This window comes from Nelumbo nucifera, chromosome 1 (genome assembly GCF_055504915.1).
Source record: "Nelumbo nucifera cultivar China Antique chromosome 1, China Antique-T2T, whole genome shotgun sequence".
NCBI classification, from domain to species: Eukaryota; Viridiplantae; Streptophyta; class Magnoliopsida; order Proteales; family Nelumbonaceae; genus Nelumbo; species Nelumbo nucifera.
In genome coordinates this window covers 33,673,248-33,691,282 of record NC_142649.1, presented here as the reverse complement: position 1 = coordinate 33,691,282, position 18,035 = coordinate 33,673,248, and the positions used below count along the sequence as shown (strand labels likewise).

The following is an 18,035-nucleotide window of genomic DNA, read 5'->3' as shown; positions in this document are numbered from 1 at the left end:
ATCCTTCATGAATTACTGCAAGGTGTTTAAGTAGTGAAACTGTGGGTGTGGGTGCACTTACAGTTTCACAACGATCGATCGATGGCAGTTGAAGACTGAAGTGATTTTGTGGCCGACTATAGCTGAAGAGTGAAGAGTGAGAATGGTTCCAGCGACAATAGAGTATGGGAAAGAAAAAACAGACTCAGGGTTTAGGATCCATTCTTTGACCGTAAAAGCCTAATGGGAATCAATAAATTAGGGGTTGGGGAAAGGATTCCCTTTTTGCCCTTGAAATTATTATATATTACAATATATTAAAGACTTATTTGAAGTGCATTTGGATATTTTAGACTTTTAGATTATATATAATATAATGTATAATAATATATTTAATAAATTATATAACATAATCGGAGTTGGATTTTTATCGGATCGACACTAGACTCCGTTCCAATTTTTAATGGAGCCCATCCAAATCTGAGATAAACGGATCGGGTATCAGATCGGGTTGCAGAGATTTTCAAGTATCATTGACAGTCCTAATCTTAGTGTATAAAATAATTAAATTCATACTATTGTTAAACGTGTAAATGAGAGTGTGAAAATTTTGTTTAACTATTTGTACATTTTTTAAATTGAATCTTAGTTGATAAAATAATTAAATCCATACTATTGTTAAAAGTGCAAATGAGAGTGCGGAATTTTTGTTTGACTATTTGTACATTTTTCAAATTTTTGTTTGGCTATTTGTACTTTTCTCAAACTAAGTTTTAGTGGATAAAATAATTAAATCCATACTAGTGTCAAAAGTGTGGATGAGAATGTGGTAATTTTGTTTGACTAAACTAATGCATTTTTTTTTTAATTTGGTTATTCTCTAATTGTAAAGATAACAAAAAATAATTTGAACAATCACTTTTCTCTTCATTCAAAATCATATCATTAAGTCTTATATTTAAGGTATTAACTTCCTTTAACATTCATTGAACCATATTCTTGATTAGAATATCCCTATTTTTGAATTAGTTCCCTATTTAATTGCAACTTTACTAGAATACTATTTGGGTTGAATGGTTCGATCCATGATGTCATAAATATGATAATAAAAAGTGATACAATTCTCATAAGTGATACTATTTGGGTTGAATATATTTGCTGATTTAGTATCAAAAGTGATACAATTCTCATAAGTGAATTCAGTTGTGCTTTGATTAAAAACAAGGAAACCTGGGCATGTTGATGTACATAAAAATTTATGATAAATGAATAAAGTGCATTATTGTTTTATGTTCTTATTGGTGTGTTTTTGTGAATTACTCACTATATTAGACACTTTTAAGACTCATGTATGTTTAGAATGTTCTTAGACATTGGATAAACTTGGCGAGTTTATCATAGCAAAGCCGACACTCATGTGTTGCCAAACTGGTGGAGCAACTTGTCTTAGCTATTAGGGTTAGACCCTAAGCACAGTTAGTAGGTGTTTAGAAGAAACATTGAACTTGGACTAATTTCCAGTTATACCCTAGACCTTAGAGATAGATGGGCACAGCTAAAAAGTTGCACATAACCCCAAACTTGATTATGATACTACATTAGGTTTTAGATTGAACTATCTTTGATATGTCAATCAGTGAGATCCATCAAGAGTTAACTACATGGGCATGTTTGGGGTAGTTTGGGAAATTACATGAGTAGGTGATCATAGTGATATGATCGGCCCTTTTGTAGAACAAAGTGAATATCAGGGTTTACACTCTCTTTGATGGAAACCTAAACTACTGAAAGTAGATTTCAATTGTATTTGAAATCTTATTTGCAAAATAAATTTATATGTTTTCAAAAGATTTTAATCCCAGGATCCATTCGAGCAAGGAGCGTGACATTGGATTTTGTAATCAAGGAAGATGTCCTTCCTTGTGGGTAGTGTTTGGATGACTATGGGCTAAGAGGTTAGGTGCAAGAGACCATTATGATTACCTGTTGGGTTTTATCTTACACAAGCTCATTATCCTTGGGTCTTCATAGAGTAGTTGAATCCAAAGATCATTTATGTGAAATATTGGGCCCAAATTAAGACCAAGTTGATTGGGTCAGGGGAGTTCATTGCGCGTGAGTATTGAATCTGGCCTAATCTTTTTCAAAGGTAGGGCTGAACCCTTATGGACTTGTGTGAAACCTTTATAAGTCCCATGCGATACAATATTCAAGCCCAAAGTGAACATGCAACACCTTGGGACATGAACTATTAAAGAAGATGGGCTTAGGGCCCATTACTAATATGATTAGTTAAGAGATTACATGACTTAAGTTGTCATGGATCTGGATGGAAAATGAGAATGGATTTAGGTATGGAGCACCCATTCTCTTAAGAAGACAATGCTTATCAATTAAAGATAAAGTGCTGATCCAAATTTGATTTGAATTGGCTCCTAATACTAATTAAATTAGGAGAGTTATCTATATAAGGGACTAAGAAGGGAGGGACAAATACACCAGTTTTCTCCAATCTCTTGCTCTTTTTTCTTCTCCATTGCCTCCCAAAAACCCTAATTCGACCTAATTGTGATAGGGACTGATTTTCATCAGTTATCTATTGTATTTTTACAAGAAAAACATAAAAAATCGGGTTCACATACCTACATCAAGAAATTGGACAAAATTACCAACGAAAAGGCATTAGAATGTCTTGATGAAAGAGCTTCTAAAACTAGAAAGAAGAAATATCAAGGATGGAAAGAGAACTTTCTTTATTATTAAAAGTGCGAATGAGAGTGTAGAATTTTTGTTTGACTAAATACCTCATTTTTATTTGGTCATTCTCTAATTGTAAACACAAAAAAAAATAATTTGAATGACAACCTTTCTCTTCATTCAAATCCCTCTCAATAAGTCTTACATTTAAGGTATTAACTCTCCATTAACATTCATTAAATCTATTTTTGACTAGAATACCCCTATTTTTGAATTTGGTCCCTATTTAATTGTGATTTGACTAGAATATTATATGGGTTGAATGGTTTGATTTGTGATGCCATAAATATGACAATAAAACATGAAAGTAATAAAATCGTCACTAAAAAAAAAATACTTAGTAAAACATAATGATTTGAAGTTTTTTTTTTCCATTTCCATGTTTACAATGAATTATTTAAATTTAAAGTACCATTTTCTTGAAGCTTGTTTCAAACCATACACACTCTTAACTTGCAAACCATGTGTTCTTTCATGTTGATTGCAAAGCTTTCTATTTGTTCCATTTTCCAAATCACCATAGAGATAAGCTATCTCGACATATAACTGCTTAACCTTAAATCGATGCTTTTAGTCGAATCAAATACAACATGTATTGATGACATTTTTACTATGAGAGAATATTTCATCAAAATCAAGACCCTTTTACTATTCAAATCCCTTCATATATAACCAATATTTCCTTGTATTTTGGTTGTGAGTTCTTTTCTTTATGCTTTAACCTGCACACCCATTTGTTCTTGAGTACCTTCTTAACCTTAGGTAGTTCCACCAAATCATACACATGATTCTTGTGTAAGGAATCCATCTCCTCTTGTATAGCCTTGAGCCATTTTTTATTGTGCTCATTTTCTTAAACTTCTTAGTAGCTTTCATGTTCACCTGCTTCTAAAAGCATTATGTATGCATTTGGTGGGAATCTTCTTGATAGTTGGCATTCCCTAGATGATCTTCTTAATTCAATTGGTGGCTCTTAAGTGAAGTGATCTTATTAATCATCATCAACATCTTCATTAGAAACACTTTCATCATTTTTTGATTTTGTATTTTCGTATTGTACATCACCCTCATCATTTTTTATGCATAAAGGGAGGATAAATTGGATTTAAATCTACAAGTTTGTTGTCATCTACTTGAGGCTTATCAATTTTCTTAAAGTCTTCAATTGTTTAATCATCAAGAAAAATCACATTTCTACTTCTGATTATCTTCTTGCCCACCATATCCCATAACTAGTAATCTAAATTTTCATCTACATAGTCAAAATAAGAAAAAAATACATTGATTGGTTTTGTCATCAATCTTGGACCACTCATCCTTAGGTGTAGGTACAAAGGCTCTATAACTGTACACCTTAAGATGATTATAAGAAATGCCTCTTCCTATTTATATCCTTTTAGCAACATCACCATTCAATGGAACTATAGGAGACAAGTTAATCAAGTATACAGTTGTACGCATAGCTTTTCTCCAATAACATCTTGATAACTTTGCCTGTGACGACATACATTTGATTATCTCTAAAATGGTGCAATTTATTCTCTCAGCTACACCATTTTGTTGTAGGGTTTTAGAGACTAGCTACAATAATTTGTACTTATTCTTAATGCAGTGGTTCTTACAATAATTTTGAAATGAACCTTCATACTCACCATCATTGTGAGTACAGGTGCACTTGAGAAGTCAGTCTATTTGTCTCTCTTTTAACCATAGCATGAAAACCTTTAAAGACATTAAGCACTTAATCTTTAGATTTCAAAACATAAACCCATACTTTTTTATTAGCATCATCTATGAGAGTAACAAAGTAATATGCATCACCAAGAGTCCTAAGTTTCATAGCCCACAAACATTAGAATAATTTAATTCTAAAACATGCTTTCTAGTTGAAATCAAGTTCAAGTAAAGATCTCAAATATATTTGACATCCTTGAGAACTAGTTTGCAACTTACATTAGTTTTAAGACAAATATAACCCATTCTTATAATTTTGGAAGTTCCATCATTTTCTGTTCTCACAACACTAAAATCACTTGTACTATAAGAGGTAAAATATTCCTTGTAAGAGGTAGCCTAAGGGGAAGCACCTATATCAACAATCTAATCTGTGTCATGACATGCTAAATTGATGCAAGAGTAACTCCAATGGTGTCTTTTTTCATTATTTTAACTTTCTTGTTATCTCTCCTAAGTTTTTGACACTTACTCTTATAATGGCCTTGTTTCTTCTAGTGAAAGCTTGTGATATATTTCCTTGGCTTAGATTTGCCTCTAAACTTGTCACGACTATATGGACCTTTACTTTGGCTTTTATCTTTACTTTTTATAAGAAAAACATCTAGTTTTGATTTTGGTGATTTTCTTCTTATTTCCTCATTAGGCAAACTACTTACTATACTTGTTGTCACTACTCCATCAGGTACAAAGTTACAAAGAAATGCTACAAGCATCTCTAACTTTTTGACAATGAAAAGCAATAATAGAGCTTGAAGCTCGTCAACTAACACCATATAGGGGTGCAAATGGATCGGATCATGATCTGATCCAATCCGAAGTCTAATCCCATTTTGTTGGATTCGGATATCCCTGTTTTGGATCTTTGGATTGGATCATATAATAGGACCCGATTAGAAAATGGATTGAATTCAGATCACCCTTATCCAATCCAAGAAGATCCGATTCGATGTATATATGTTATTTATTTATTTATATAAATATATAACACATACATATATATTATTTATATTGCATTTTTATAATTTTTTTATATTATTTATTTTTTATAAAAAACATGTATATATATACAATGAAAATATACTTGTATTTTTTGTATTTTTAAATTTTTATTTTATTTTTATTTTAATAATTTATTAATTTTTTAAAAATTAAATTGGATCGGATCATATTAAATATCCAACTTCCTTATTTGATTCAAATTCAAATCCCTATTTATGAGATCTGATTGGATCAGATCTGCTCTTTAGAGCATTGAATCAGATTCAGATATACCATGATTCGAATCCGATCTGATCCATTTGCATCATTAACACCATGTTCATTGCGACCAATTGATTTACAATGTTTTTCATTTGATTTAAGTGTTTAGTGATGGAGGTACCTTCCTCAAACTTCAAATTTACAAAATTCCTAATCAAGAAAGCCTTATTATTGACCTTCTTCTTCTCATACAACTCTTCCAACTTGTTCTAAAGTGAAATAGTTGAGGTACCATTTACTATAAAGTGATAAATCGTATCATCCAACCATTGTCCAATAAAAGCAATCACTTTCAAGTCAAGGAGTTCTCAATCCTCATTGGATATATCTTTTTGGCTTGCCATTATCACCTCTCATAGGTGCATACAAGTCTCTGAAAAACAATAAGTCCTTCATTTTGGGTTTTCAAAGAGACCAATTCCTTTCATTTAATAAAATCATTCTAACCAAGCCTCCTTCCATGATTTTCATAAAAACCAAGAGCTCTAATACTAGTTTGTTGGGAATATATATCTCTTTGTTTTCTTTGTGCAATCCAAAAAGATTTAACAACAAATAGAAAGTACACAACAATAGAGGCAAATAATCAAACACAAAGTAAGGAAGAGTAGGTTACCAAGATTTATGTGACAAAACCTTGAATGTGAGGGTAAAAACCATGAGACCAAAATCCAAAACATCCACTATCAACAATAATAATAGGGTACGATGTTTTTCTATCTAGTTACAATTAGATGATGAACATTAAGAAAAGTCTTGGATTTCAACAAGTATCACCAACAAATATCGTCCATTTTTTAGGAGAGAGAGAGAGAGAGAGAGAGAACTAACACTAAGGGCCTGTTTGTTTCCTCTTAACTATTATCTCTTAAGAGGAATCTTTTAAGAGAAAAATGGTTGTTCGTTTCCTCTTATCTCTTATCTCTTAAAGTGCAATCATATAACTTTTTGTCTTCCAATGATACCCTCAAAAAGACAAACAAAAACTCTCATATATGGGTCAAAATGGATATTTGATAATTTTCAGAATTCAGAATTCATAACAACATCCTTTGCATTCAGAGTTTAGAGGAAAGAAAAATTTACCAATACCAATATACCTATTAATGTAATTATTGCACTTTTAGATATCATACTTAAGAGCAAACAAACAGGCCCTAAAATACAGAAATGATGTAATAAAACAGTAGTACATGAAGTACATGACTTTACTAAAGCTTGGCAAGTTGTTGAACATTAATGGGATAAACTTCTGATGTGAGGTTGGAAGCAAAAGCCTTTTTAGCTATCAAAGTATTTACAGATTCACTAGGATGCAACCCATCAAAAAACACATAACTCTTTCTATCTCCACAAGTGCGCCCATTTCTCTTGCATGATATCCCATTTCCACCTTCAGGAATTGAAAGCACTTCACAGCAAGCATTGCTTGTATCATTGAAACCTAAAAACCACAGCATTGCTTCTTATTCATATATACTTGTTCATTCAATCAATGAAATAGATGATGGCGGCAATGATGCTAATGTTGAGATAGAGAAGATAAGCCAAACAGTTTACCTGTAGAGGTGGGATCATTGATAATGTCACTGATAATTTGATAAGAATCAACAAAAATCACATTAGAACCAGGCATTTTTGGCTTAATATCATCAACCAATGACTTCAATTGGGTGTTGAAGAGATGAGCAGCTTGGTTCAATGCTTCTACACAACCATGCTGGATGTTCAAATTTTTCTTTACCACGGGAATACATCCAATAGGATATATTGACATCAGAATGAATTTTCGACCTCCCAAAGAGTACAGTTTCTGCATCACCAAATTGTTCAAAGAAAGAATGATAATCTCTAACAAGAAAAAAAAAAAACGGAAAAGTTTCACTTAAATGAAAAAACCTAGAGGCAACAAACACAATCTTAGGGGCTGTTTGATAACTACTGAATTGACTGACATGTCATTGAGAAGTTCATCCGGAGCTTACATCCTAGTTAATTGTGTATAATCACTAAGGCTCAGTTTGGAAAGAGTACAAATACAAATTTGTATAGTACACATACATATAAAATAATACAAAATATAAGGTTTTGCACTCTACATATTTGTATTTGTACTCCTTCCAAATGGATCCTAAAAATCCATGTTTAAAAAATGTCATGACAATGGAACTGTTTCCTTATCAGGATGGTTAGTCAGTAATTCAACTTTTTGGGTTAAATGCATCAATCCATAACATTATAAATCAAATAATAAAAATATAAAAAATAAATAAAATACAGAATAAAATAAAAATTTGGACATGCCTACAATATTATATATCCATCATATTAAACAAAAATGTGCAATAGATAAGAATTATTGTTATATATAAATGGTGGAAATATCTATAGATGCAAAAACAATAAAAAGATAAAAAGATTAGGTTATCTTTAGCTTGAAGGAAAACATAGGGAAAGGAAGGGAAAAATAGGAAAACCTATGCAAGGTCACATTGTGCAACTGGTCATCACTACCAAACACAGTCTTAATGTCTAACACATGACCTGATCACCAGGTCATATTGTGCAACTGGTTTAACCATCTCTCGACGGTGGGTCTTGGCACAACGGTTGGATTGTTCCATTACAACATAGGTGACCAGGAGCCTGATTCAACATTTTCTTTTGCAAGTGAACAGTTTGAAGCTAAATGGACCAGGAAAACTGACTGGACATATCATCTGGTCTGACCAACTGGTTCAACCATATAAGTTGAAAATATTATTAAAGGCAAAACAATAAGCAATTTAGTTCAACCAATTCACTACTATCAAACAACGAAATCATTTTATTGTACCATAGACCAAACATGCATTACAGAGATAGGGCTTTATTTTTACCTCGAGCTGCTGAGACAATTGAGCAATTAGGTCAGAGGTGAAGGCTCCAAGACTGAGTTTGATGGGGCGGTTGGGTAAGAAGTAGTTAAGTAAATAATCATTCCCACCAGTTCCAACAACGAATAAATAATCTGATATACTTGTTTCTGTGGTCTTACGACCCAACTGATCTCCTAATTGTGGCAGTGTGACTTCCTCGAAATTCTTGATTTGTTGATTAAGGTTGATCACTTGGCCCTGAAATATAATGTCACTTCAATATAATCTATGCATTATTTCATAAAATGATATATTAAATTAATTAATTAATATTTTGAATTTTGTCTGACAAAAAAAGATATTATCAGGTTGGTGGTTTAGATCACATATGATACTAATTTGTAGAAGCTGAGTTTGTTGTACTTGTAAATGCATGAGAGTAAAAATGGGCCAAGTGTAAGCTTTAGTTTACTTTCGTTCCAGATTTGTCTTTATTTTGTTTGTGAGAAGTAAAATGATGTGTCTCCTATATAAAAGGAAATAGAGATAAAAAGAGGGTTCTTTGTTTGTGAAATGTGAAGTCAGATGACAGTATAATTGCCACTATATATGAGAAAAGTTTTGAGGAAACAGGAAGGTGGTACAAATTTTGCACTACTAGTGAATGCAAATAAGATTAAATGTATAAATTTTGTACCAAATATTAGAAGTGCAAATCATATTGACAAACAAATGGATACAGAATTGAATTTGGTGCAAAATTTGTACCATGTTCAAATTTCCACTACAAACAAACATATAAACTTATAATGTTCCGGAGTAATGATATCAACTGTCAAATGTGCTCAAGGTTTGAGCCTTGATAAGTCTAGTGTTCTCAGAATCAGATTGGACGGTAAATTAAACCGGTAAACTAGAGATTTGGTGAGCATTTTGGGTCCCGATTTCTTTTTGGTTTTTATGGATTGAATGATCCGACCGAGGTTAAACCATTAAAACCGTAACCTAATGAGCTTTCCAGTTTATGGGTTGAATTATCTGACCATGGTCCAAGTGGTAAATTTATCAATGCCCATTCACCATTAAAGTAACTAAAAAAAATAAAATTGCAAAATGACAGAAATGAACATGATTAATGCATAAATGCCGTGATGCTTCAACATTCTATTCATTCAACTACTATGAGAACGAAAATATGAAAAAAAAAAGAAATAGGGTTTTAGAGACTCAATAAAGGAATGGACAAAATGGTCTCATAACATATGCAAAGAGTAGTTTTGAGATTTTAAAATGTTTCTAAGATACACATAGTTATCACATGCTCTAGATAACTGATCTAATATTAAGGCTTTGTTTGCTTTTATGGAAGTGCATTTACTCATGTTTTTTTATTTTTAGGTAAATAAGAAAATGACCATTTTAGACATAACAAACTATTAAAAGAGGTAATTTTGTTCCATTCAAGTGTTGGCAACTTCCCCCTAAGTGGAAAACTTACTTACCCATCCGGGAGATGGGCATGATACCCAGGAAAATGAATTTTCCAGGAATCTCACATAAATCTGGAAAAAGAACATAAATATCTTGATCAATGGAAACCAAAGTCCCATAAACTAACTTTCCTTCTCTCAAAATCCAAAAAAGGAACGGGTCCTAAGCTAAATTTGAATGTTGATTTTTGAAAATACATAGTACGTGAAAGTTGAGGAGAGAGAGAGAGAGAGAATTAAATGGAATAAGGTGGTAACAGTGGTTTGGACGTGAGAATTAAATGAAATATTGAAAATAAGTTGAGTGGTATTGTATTAATATTGCTTCCAATTAGATTACACTTTTCACCCATTGTTTATGGGAGAAGATTAGGGATATAAACGGATTGGATTGGATATGAATTGGGGTATATCTAAATCTAATATGATTAGAAAATCCAACAGGAGATATTAAATTGGGAATTTGAATTAGGATTGTATCATGATCCTGTCCATTTGCACCCGTAGTGAAGATGCCATTCAGAAATGACTTTTCATTTGCTCAAGCTCTTGCGTAGGAATGGCAACAGGGCCGGGCAGGATGGGAGTCACTCCCCATCCCCATCCCCGCAAAAACCCGATCCTTGTCCTCACGGGGATGGGGATGCCCACTCCCTATAATTTTTTATAATATCAATCATTTTATTTTATTTTTTAGTAAGTTTTAAAAAATAAAAATAAAATAATTAAAATTTATAATCCTATTAAAAATAATTACATATTTTTAAAAACATTAACATTTGAGCCCATAAAACACAGAATTTTCTTGTGAAACTTCTTGTGAAACCCATAGAGCATTTTCTTGTGACACAGAATTATCTTGCGAAACCCATAAAGCATTTGAGCCCATCTGAAAACAGGGGTCCAGCTCGAGAGCGGATCTAGCAGATATGTAGGAGATGTTACCAGTCGGGTTTGGGTTAAGGTAACCCCAACCTTAAACTGAACTGATCTGACTATGCAAAAATGGGATTTCGAACCCGACGAGTCCCAAATGGCACACACATACTCAAGTACTCAACCAAGAGTTATGTACAAATATTTTAATGCTTTATATTAAATAAAGAAATTTAGTGCAATGTAAAAAGCTTGGGTTTGGGGCAGCCCCATCTCATATTATTTCACATCACATATCATATATTATAAGTAAAATCTTAATATTTTAATAATATTATTATTCAAATATTTTATTCTTTGAATATAATCGTTTATCTGAAGTTCCATTGTACAAAGTATATTGATTTTTTTTTTTAATTTAAATTTCAATTTTCAAAAGTCTAATCAATACAACCTCAACAAATGCAATTAATGCCTAGTAAATGACGTTTTAATTGGTGGGTATTTAATTATTAATACCTAGTAAATGACGTTTTAGTCGTATTGTAGAAAGTTGAACTATTAAAGGGAAATCTGGGCCTTAATGTAATGTCGATTTCTTGGCCCTTTGGAAAGGCCCAGAACCAGGCCCGGCCCAACCCAAGCCTGTGAAGACCCAGGCCCGGGCTTGTATTTCAGACCCAGTGTCTGGGCTGGGCCGGGCTCGGGCCCAGTCTAAGTACCTTGACAAAGGTGTTAAGACTGGCCCATGATCAGCCCTTACCCTGCTAACCGCGGGCCAATGTGGGTTCACTAAACCTGATCAACTGCTATCCCTATGTAGGCATACTTGGTGAGCTCACTGAGTATGCACTAGCACTATCAATATAGGGAAAACCTATGATACCGAAATGACATGGTATGGGAAGAGCTTTGACCAATTAAAGCACTTTGTGAATAGAATAGGGGTGTTCAAATTCAGATGATAAATCAAAAACCAAACCAAACCAAACCAAATTGAATAAGCTAGTTTGGTTCAGTTAATTTGAGTCTCGGTTTGGTTTAGTTTTTGTTTTTGTTTATTTTTTTTTTAAATCGGTTTTTGGTTTCAGTTTGATTTGGTTGAGATTTTTAACCGAACAGAACCTAAAACTGGACTAATGGTTTAATTAATTAATAATCATTTCATATATGAAATATATTTAATCTAATTAAGTATATGAAATATATAATATTCTATTTAATACTTACTTATTAATTAATAATTGTTATCTTTTCCAATGGACAATATGGCAATTCCCCATTGGGCCCATTCTAGCTTTTAATTAATAATAGTTCATTAAATTGTTTAAAGATTCTAAACAATTAAAGTATTAAAATCTAGTCTAAGTATTAATTATTCATTAATTGTTTGTTAACAATGGGTGTAGTTATTTTAATAATTAGTCATTAAATTATTCATTAAATGAGTGTAGTTGTAATTAAAACCTAGATTAATTATTAAAACTTAGACAAAAGACTAATAATTAATATTAAAACTTAGACAAAAGACAAAAATACTATTATCTAAAAAATTTCGGGAATCTGGGGCGGGGATGGGGGTTAATTTCAGAATCGGGGTTGGGGTCAGGGATGGGGAATATGATCCCTGCCCCATTGCCATTCCTAGCACTTACTTAGGGTCATCAACATGGTTGGTTTTGTTTTTGAAAACCATCCATAGGCTGGGTAAAAACAAAACTAACCAGATTGTCGAACACTCCCTATATTGGACCTGTTCATGGGCCGGATAACTTGGTCACCCACGGGCTTGTCATGGGCTCGGGTTCATGCTTTTTGTAAATAAGGCTAGCCTGGTATTATATAAAATAAAATATATATTATTATTGGTATTATTTACTAATATTTTATTATCAGTAAAATATAATAAAAATATATAATATTTTTTTCTTGTACTTCCTATTCAAATTGGGCTTCTAGCTTTATATAAGGGCCAGGTTCAGTAGTGGATATTAGGGCTGTTCACGGGTCGGGTTGGGTCGGTTTATTGGCATTTTTCCACCAACTCGACCTGGTCGGTTTACCTAGAAATGAAACCAAAACCGGCCCAATACTAAGTAAAACCGATCTGGTCGGTTTGGGTCGATTTTGTGAATGATTCTTACGGTGTGAACGGTAAAGGATTCAAGTCTAAGAAGCAAAGAATGGATGCCTAGAAATTAAAAATGATTTGATGGATTAAAGCTGAAATTTTATATATCAGAAATTTTATATATAATATGTATATTTCCGAAATAAAGCTGAAATAAATAAATATATATATATATATATATATCAGATATATATTAAAACTGAAATATATCAGATATATATAATATATTTAAGTCGGTTTGGTTTTGATTTTCACACACGAAAACCGAAACCAAACTATCGGTTTATGTTTTTCTGTAACTCAAAACCGACCAATACTGAAGAAAAACTGGCCAACTCGGATTGGACCAGACCGGGTTGGTCGGTTTGGGTCTTGTTATGAACAGTCATAGTGGATATTTTCTGGTAAGAGGTGAAGCCCGACACAAACCTGGCCCTTCCTTGGTCTGTGAACAGGTCTACTTAATATATTCAATGAGTGTGTCTATCAGATCTTGTTTTGCATAAATCTGGTAGGCACATTTGATGATGAACACACTGAGTAAACGCAAATTAGTATGTATCACCTGACCTGCAAATAGACCTGTTCATGGATTGGTCTTCGGGCTTGGGCTTCAGGTTGGACCCATTCAAAAGCTAAGCCCAAATCAATCCATGAACAAGTCTACCTGCATCACATGGGTGGGTTGAGAGACACTTTGTAGAATAGATAGTGCACAATTGATTTTGTGCTCACTCAGTATACTCACTGAATGTGCCGTACTAAACTCGAATCACAAACATACCACCGAACCAATCAAAAGGCAACTCACCTTGTGCTTCGAATTTTAAATAAACTGGAATTTGTGTTTAAGTTTTATTGGAGGGTTAGAAAAATAGTTGCATCAGTCAATGAACCAGTTTTGGGTTAAACCCCATCTAAATCAAAATCAATTTGGACGGATTGAATGAACCAATAAGACATATTGAATTGGACCAGTCTAGACTTAATGGTCCAAAGCATTGGACTTAGTCCATATCCAATCCATTGAACCAATATCCAATCTATTGGAAGAAAATAAAATACAAGTGTCAATGGACCAGGTGTGGATTGGAAGAAATCTAAATTAAAACCAATTTGAATAGATCAAACAGTGCAAACATTGAATTGGACTAATTCAAAATGGTCTAAAGTATTCATCGGATTAGATTGAACCTGATCCATTTTATAATGGATTCGTATTGAAACAGATCGGATTGGATGAAATTCGGTCTAATTAACACCCCTTACAGAAACTATCTCTGTATCTCATAGCTCACATGATACCTGCTAGTATAAATTTAATATAGATGGGAGATAACAGGCTGCACCCCTTATGTGTCACAAGGTTTTAATGCTTCTTTTAAAAGTTTATTCTATGAAACGTAAAACTTTTGTGTTATCTATTATTTCACTATATGAGGTGTGCCCTGTTTTTCAAAACAAATTATTCTCAAATCAATACACATTTGCTCTTTTTAGTGTAGCCCATCTTAGCGGGGTTCTTCATGCTGCCACACCTCCAGCACAAAAACGTTCTTATGGTAGGGCAACAAGCCAAAATTCAGCCCTTTTCAGAACGATATAGGTTGGGGTGATTATCGTCCCGGCCTGATCTGGGCTTTGCACATGTTATATGGGTTGTAGTTTTGGTTCGGGCCTACATAGGCCCATTACTTTTATGTATAAAAACATGTAGTGGGAATTTTAAGTGAGACCCACCTGTTATTTTTTCTCTAAAATTATTTAAGTTGAAAGATCAAATTATTATTTTTTGTTTTATTTATAATTAATTATTAAATAAAAATAATTATTTTTGTTTTTATTCTTAGTCACATGTAAGCATATAGGATCCATGTGTAATTTTTCAAATATTTTTTGACTTGAACAGTGCTACATCAACGGGTTTTTGTTATTTCATTATTTGTCTAATGGAACTGTCAGCGACATCTTTAAGCTCGTTTGTTTTTTCTTTGAAATGGGGGTGAAGATGAATTTTTGAAACTTTAGAGTCCAAAGTGGTCTTGTTACAAACAAGGGTATTAGAGCCAAATATCCAATATTATAATATTTATACACAGAATATAAATATAACATAAAATAAGATATCTATATATCTATATCTATATCTATATCTATCTATCTATCTATCTATCTATATATATGTATGTATGTATATATGTATAAGGCCAGGCTGGACTGAAAATGACCACCTCTAGGTTTAGGTCAAAGCTTGTTAAGTGTTTTGGGGGAGGACTAACCCTGTTGTGTAGTCAATTACCCAAAACAAAATAAAAAAAAAAAAGAAAACAGAAATCTACCCTTTTTTTCATGGATGTGTTAAATCTAATCCAACTGTGTACACCCCAAACCCCTAGTAGATGTTTCAAAGTTATGAGATCCAATGTCTTCTAACCATGGTTTTGGGCCAAGTTAGCCTGAACCATACCCGAAAAAGTCTGGATTGGATTGAATTGAGGATTGGGTTGGAGTTGAAAATATATATGAACCTATTTAATTTCAAATTAGGATAGGGGTGAACTTGGCATGTCCTTCATATTTGTGTATCTAAATATTATATATATAGTCTTATATAGGTATATTTGTCAGTAATTTTAAGTTTATAGGCAGAGATTTCTTGGTATAGCATAAATATGGTATTCTTAAGGCATCACATACATCTTTTTTACTATGTGTAGTTAACTTTAATTGGTCAATTCCATTTTTAAAAAGGTTATAAAAATAAAAAAAAAAATGAAGAAATTGGATTAATCTGACCCAACGTAAAATTGGACAATTCCAATTTTGAGGAGGATATTTTTATAAAAAAAATAAAGAGAAAAAAAAAACTAAAGCTATTTGGTTGGGGGTTGACCTAAGCCCGACCTAATGGACCCACCTGACAATAGATAACAGGGTTAAATGAAGATTTGAGATTGATAGGTCAGGTGGCATGTACAATGAATATTTTTCTGAATAAATGATTTTCAACGAGAAAGTAAATTAATTTCTATTTTTTTTTAAAGATAAAACTGAAATTGTTGAAAGATATTTGGTATCAGAAAATTTGAGTTAGAGGACTCAGTCTATGCTTAGAAAAGGGTAAATAAAAATTTCTGTTTTTCTATAAATATAATAAAATCTATGAAATAGTTAGCATTTTATTAAAACACTCCTATAATTTACAACCAATTTATTTAATCAATCTTCCATTAAGAAACATTTATATTGCAATCTGAAAATGGTCGCACTTTGTGAAAGAAACAATATCAACAAGGTTTTAAAATCCGGTTAAGAGACCATTGGTTGTCCAATTTCTGGGTAAGCAGTTCGACTGTCTAGTCCAAACAGATCAGCCCGAGAGCGTATTTAAAAATTAAAAAGAATTGCAAAAACAAAAACCGAAATTCATTCATCAGGTTGAATGGTTTAGCAGTTCAATCATTTGGATAACCAATTCATTGACCGAGTCAACAGTTTTGATAAAAGACATTTCAGAGGTGAACCAGACCTGATTGCCTTCCGGGCTAAAAGGTCCAATCGTTTGGGTCAAGGATGGTTTTAAAACATTGGATTTCAGATCTACCAAACAATATTTGGTTTCAGCAGAATAGTGATAAAGAAGAGAGAACAATGGCAGCCATCTTTCTAACTGCAACATCATATCTTCCTTTTCGAAATGGGGAACAAAATTGAAGATCAGATCAGCGCCCCACAGCACCTCCCACCCGTGCATTGGGAACATCTCTCCAGTGATAAGTATGGGAGATGTTCCCATTTCACGGTGAGATGTGGATGTGGGGCGCCAATGTGATCTCACCAAATTGCTGAACAGAGTGGTTAGGGGTAAGAATGACAATTGCTTTACTCCTTTCTCCACTTCTATCATTAAATGCAGCCACACTGCCAGTACCCCCGAACCCTAGTTAACGAGGGGTTCGGTCCCAAAGTGATTGACCAATGAAAATCCCGTGAATTTTGATAAAAACCCACCTCGTTGTCGTTGGTTACCACTTTTATGGTTGGCTATAAGTTTTTCCGGTATCACGTCTTTCCGGCATCGTAGTCGTCGAACCCTGTGGAAAGAAGATGATCACAAGGAATAGACCGAGTCTGCTGATATGAAACCCAATCAGAAGTAAACGGCAGTTTCTGTTCATCAGATAACAGTGTTTATTTCTGATTGAGTTTTATATCCCATTCTCTCTGTCTCTGTCTCTGTGTATGCGTGTCCAAGTGATATATAAATAAAGAAGACATTCTTACCGAAATAGAACCAGTGTCGTCTAGTATTCCTGAACCACCAGATGCAAAGTTGACACCATGAACAATCTTGTCGCCGGTAGTCATGGGATCAGCGAAAGGTGGAATCAAAGAAGGAAGCTGAAGAAGCTCGCCAATAAGGTCGATCACATTCTTTCCATTGGTGAACCTCCCTGAAGGTCCAAGAGGGAAATCCACTCCATATGGCAAGTAATCAGCCTTTGCAGTTGAATTGATGTGGTTGTTGTTGCCATTGTCGACCAGAGAGCTCCCAAATACAAACAACCCATTGATCTTAGCTTGGCCTTCCTCAAATCCTTCTCTACAACCGCACAAAAGCTGAGTAGGAAGAAGGGACAAAGAGAAGAAGAAGAAGAGAACTGGGACTGCTTTCTCAACGGCCATTGTGTTTCAGTATTTCGGATATACGGCAGAACCTCACTCGTAGTCATCGACACAGTTTTATAGTGCAGAGCAGCAGATTGCAGAGGTCCTGTAGACCCCACGCAAGTGAGGTTTAAATAATCGTCTACGGTTCATACGTGTAATTTGTACGTGGGCCAATCAGAGCACACCACGTCAGTTCCATACAGGTGTGGGGCCCACTTAGCCGGGAAGGAGGGACTTGTATTATTTTGTAAACTGAACTCTGCAAAATTTATTAAT

General features: G+C 33.5%; 1 protein-coding gene across 1 annotated transcript; it reads right to left on the bottom strand.

Moving 5' to 3' along the window:
* Positions 1–6,814: 6,814 nt before the first annotated feature.
* Positions 6,815–17,817, bottom strand: LOC104612043 (GDSL esterase/lipase At1g71250-like). Its single transcript, XM_010279351.3, has 4 exons — positions 17,373–17,817; positions 8,613–8,849; positions 7,294–7,546; positions 6,815–7,177 (listed from the first exon to the last, which is right to left on the bottom strand). Exons 1-4 carry the CDS (start codon positions 17,772–17,774, stop codon positions 6,945–6,947), a joined length of 1,125 nt encoding a protein of 374 aa, XP_010277653.1. The 5' UTR covers positions 17,775–17,817; the 3' UTR covers positions 6,815–6,944.
* Positions 17,818–18,035: the final 218 nt, after the last annotated feature.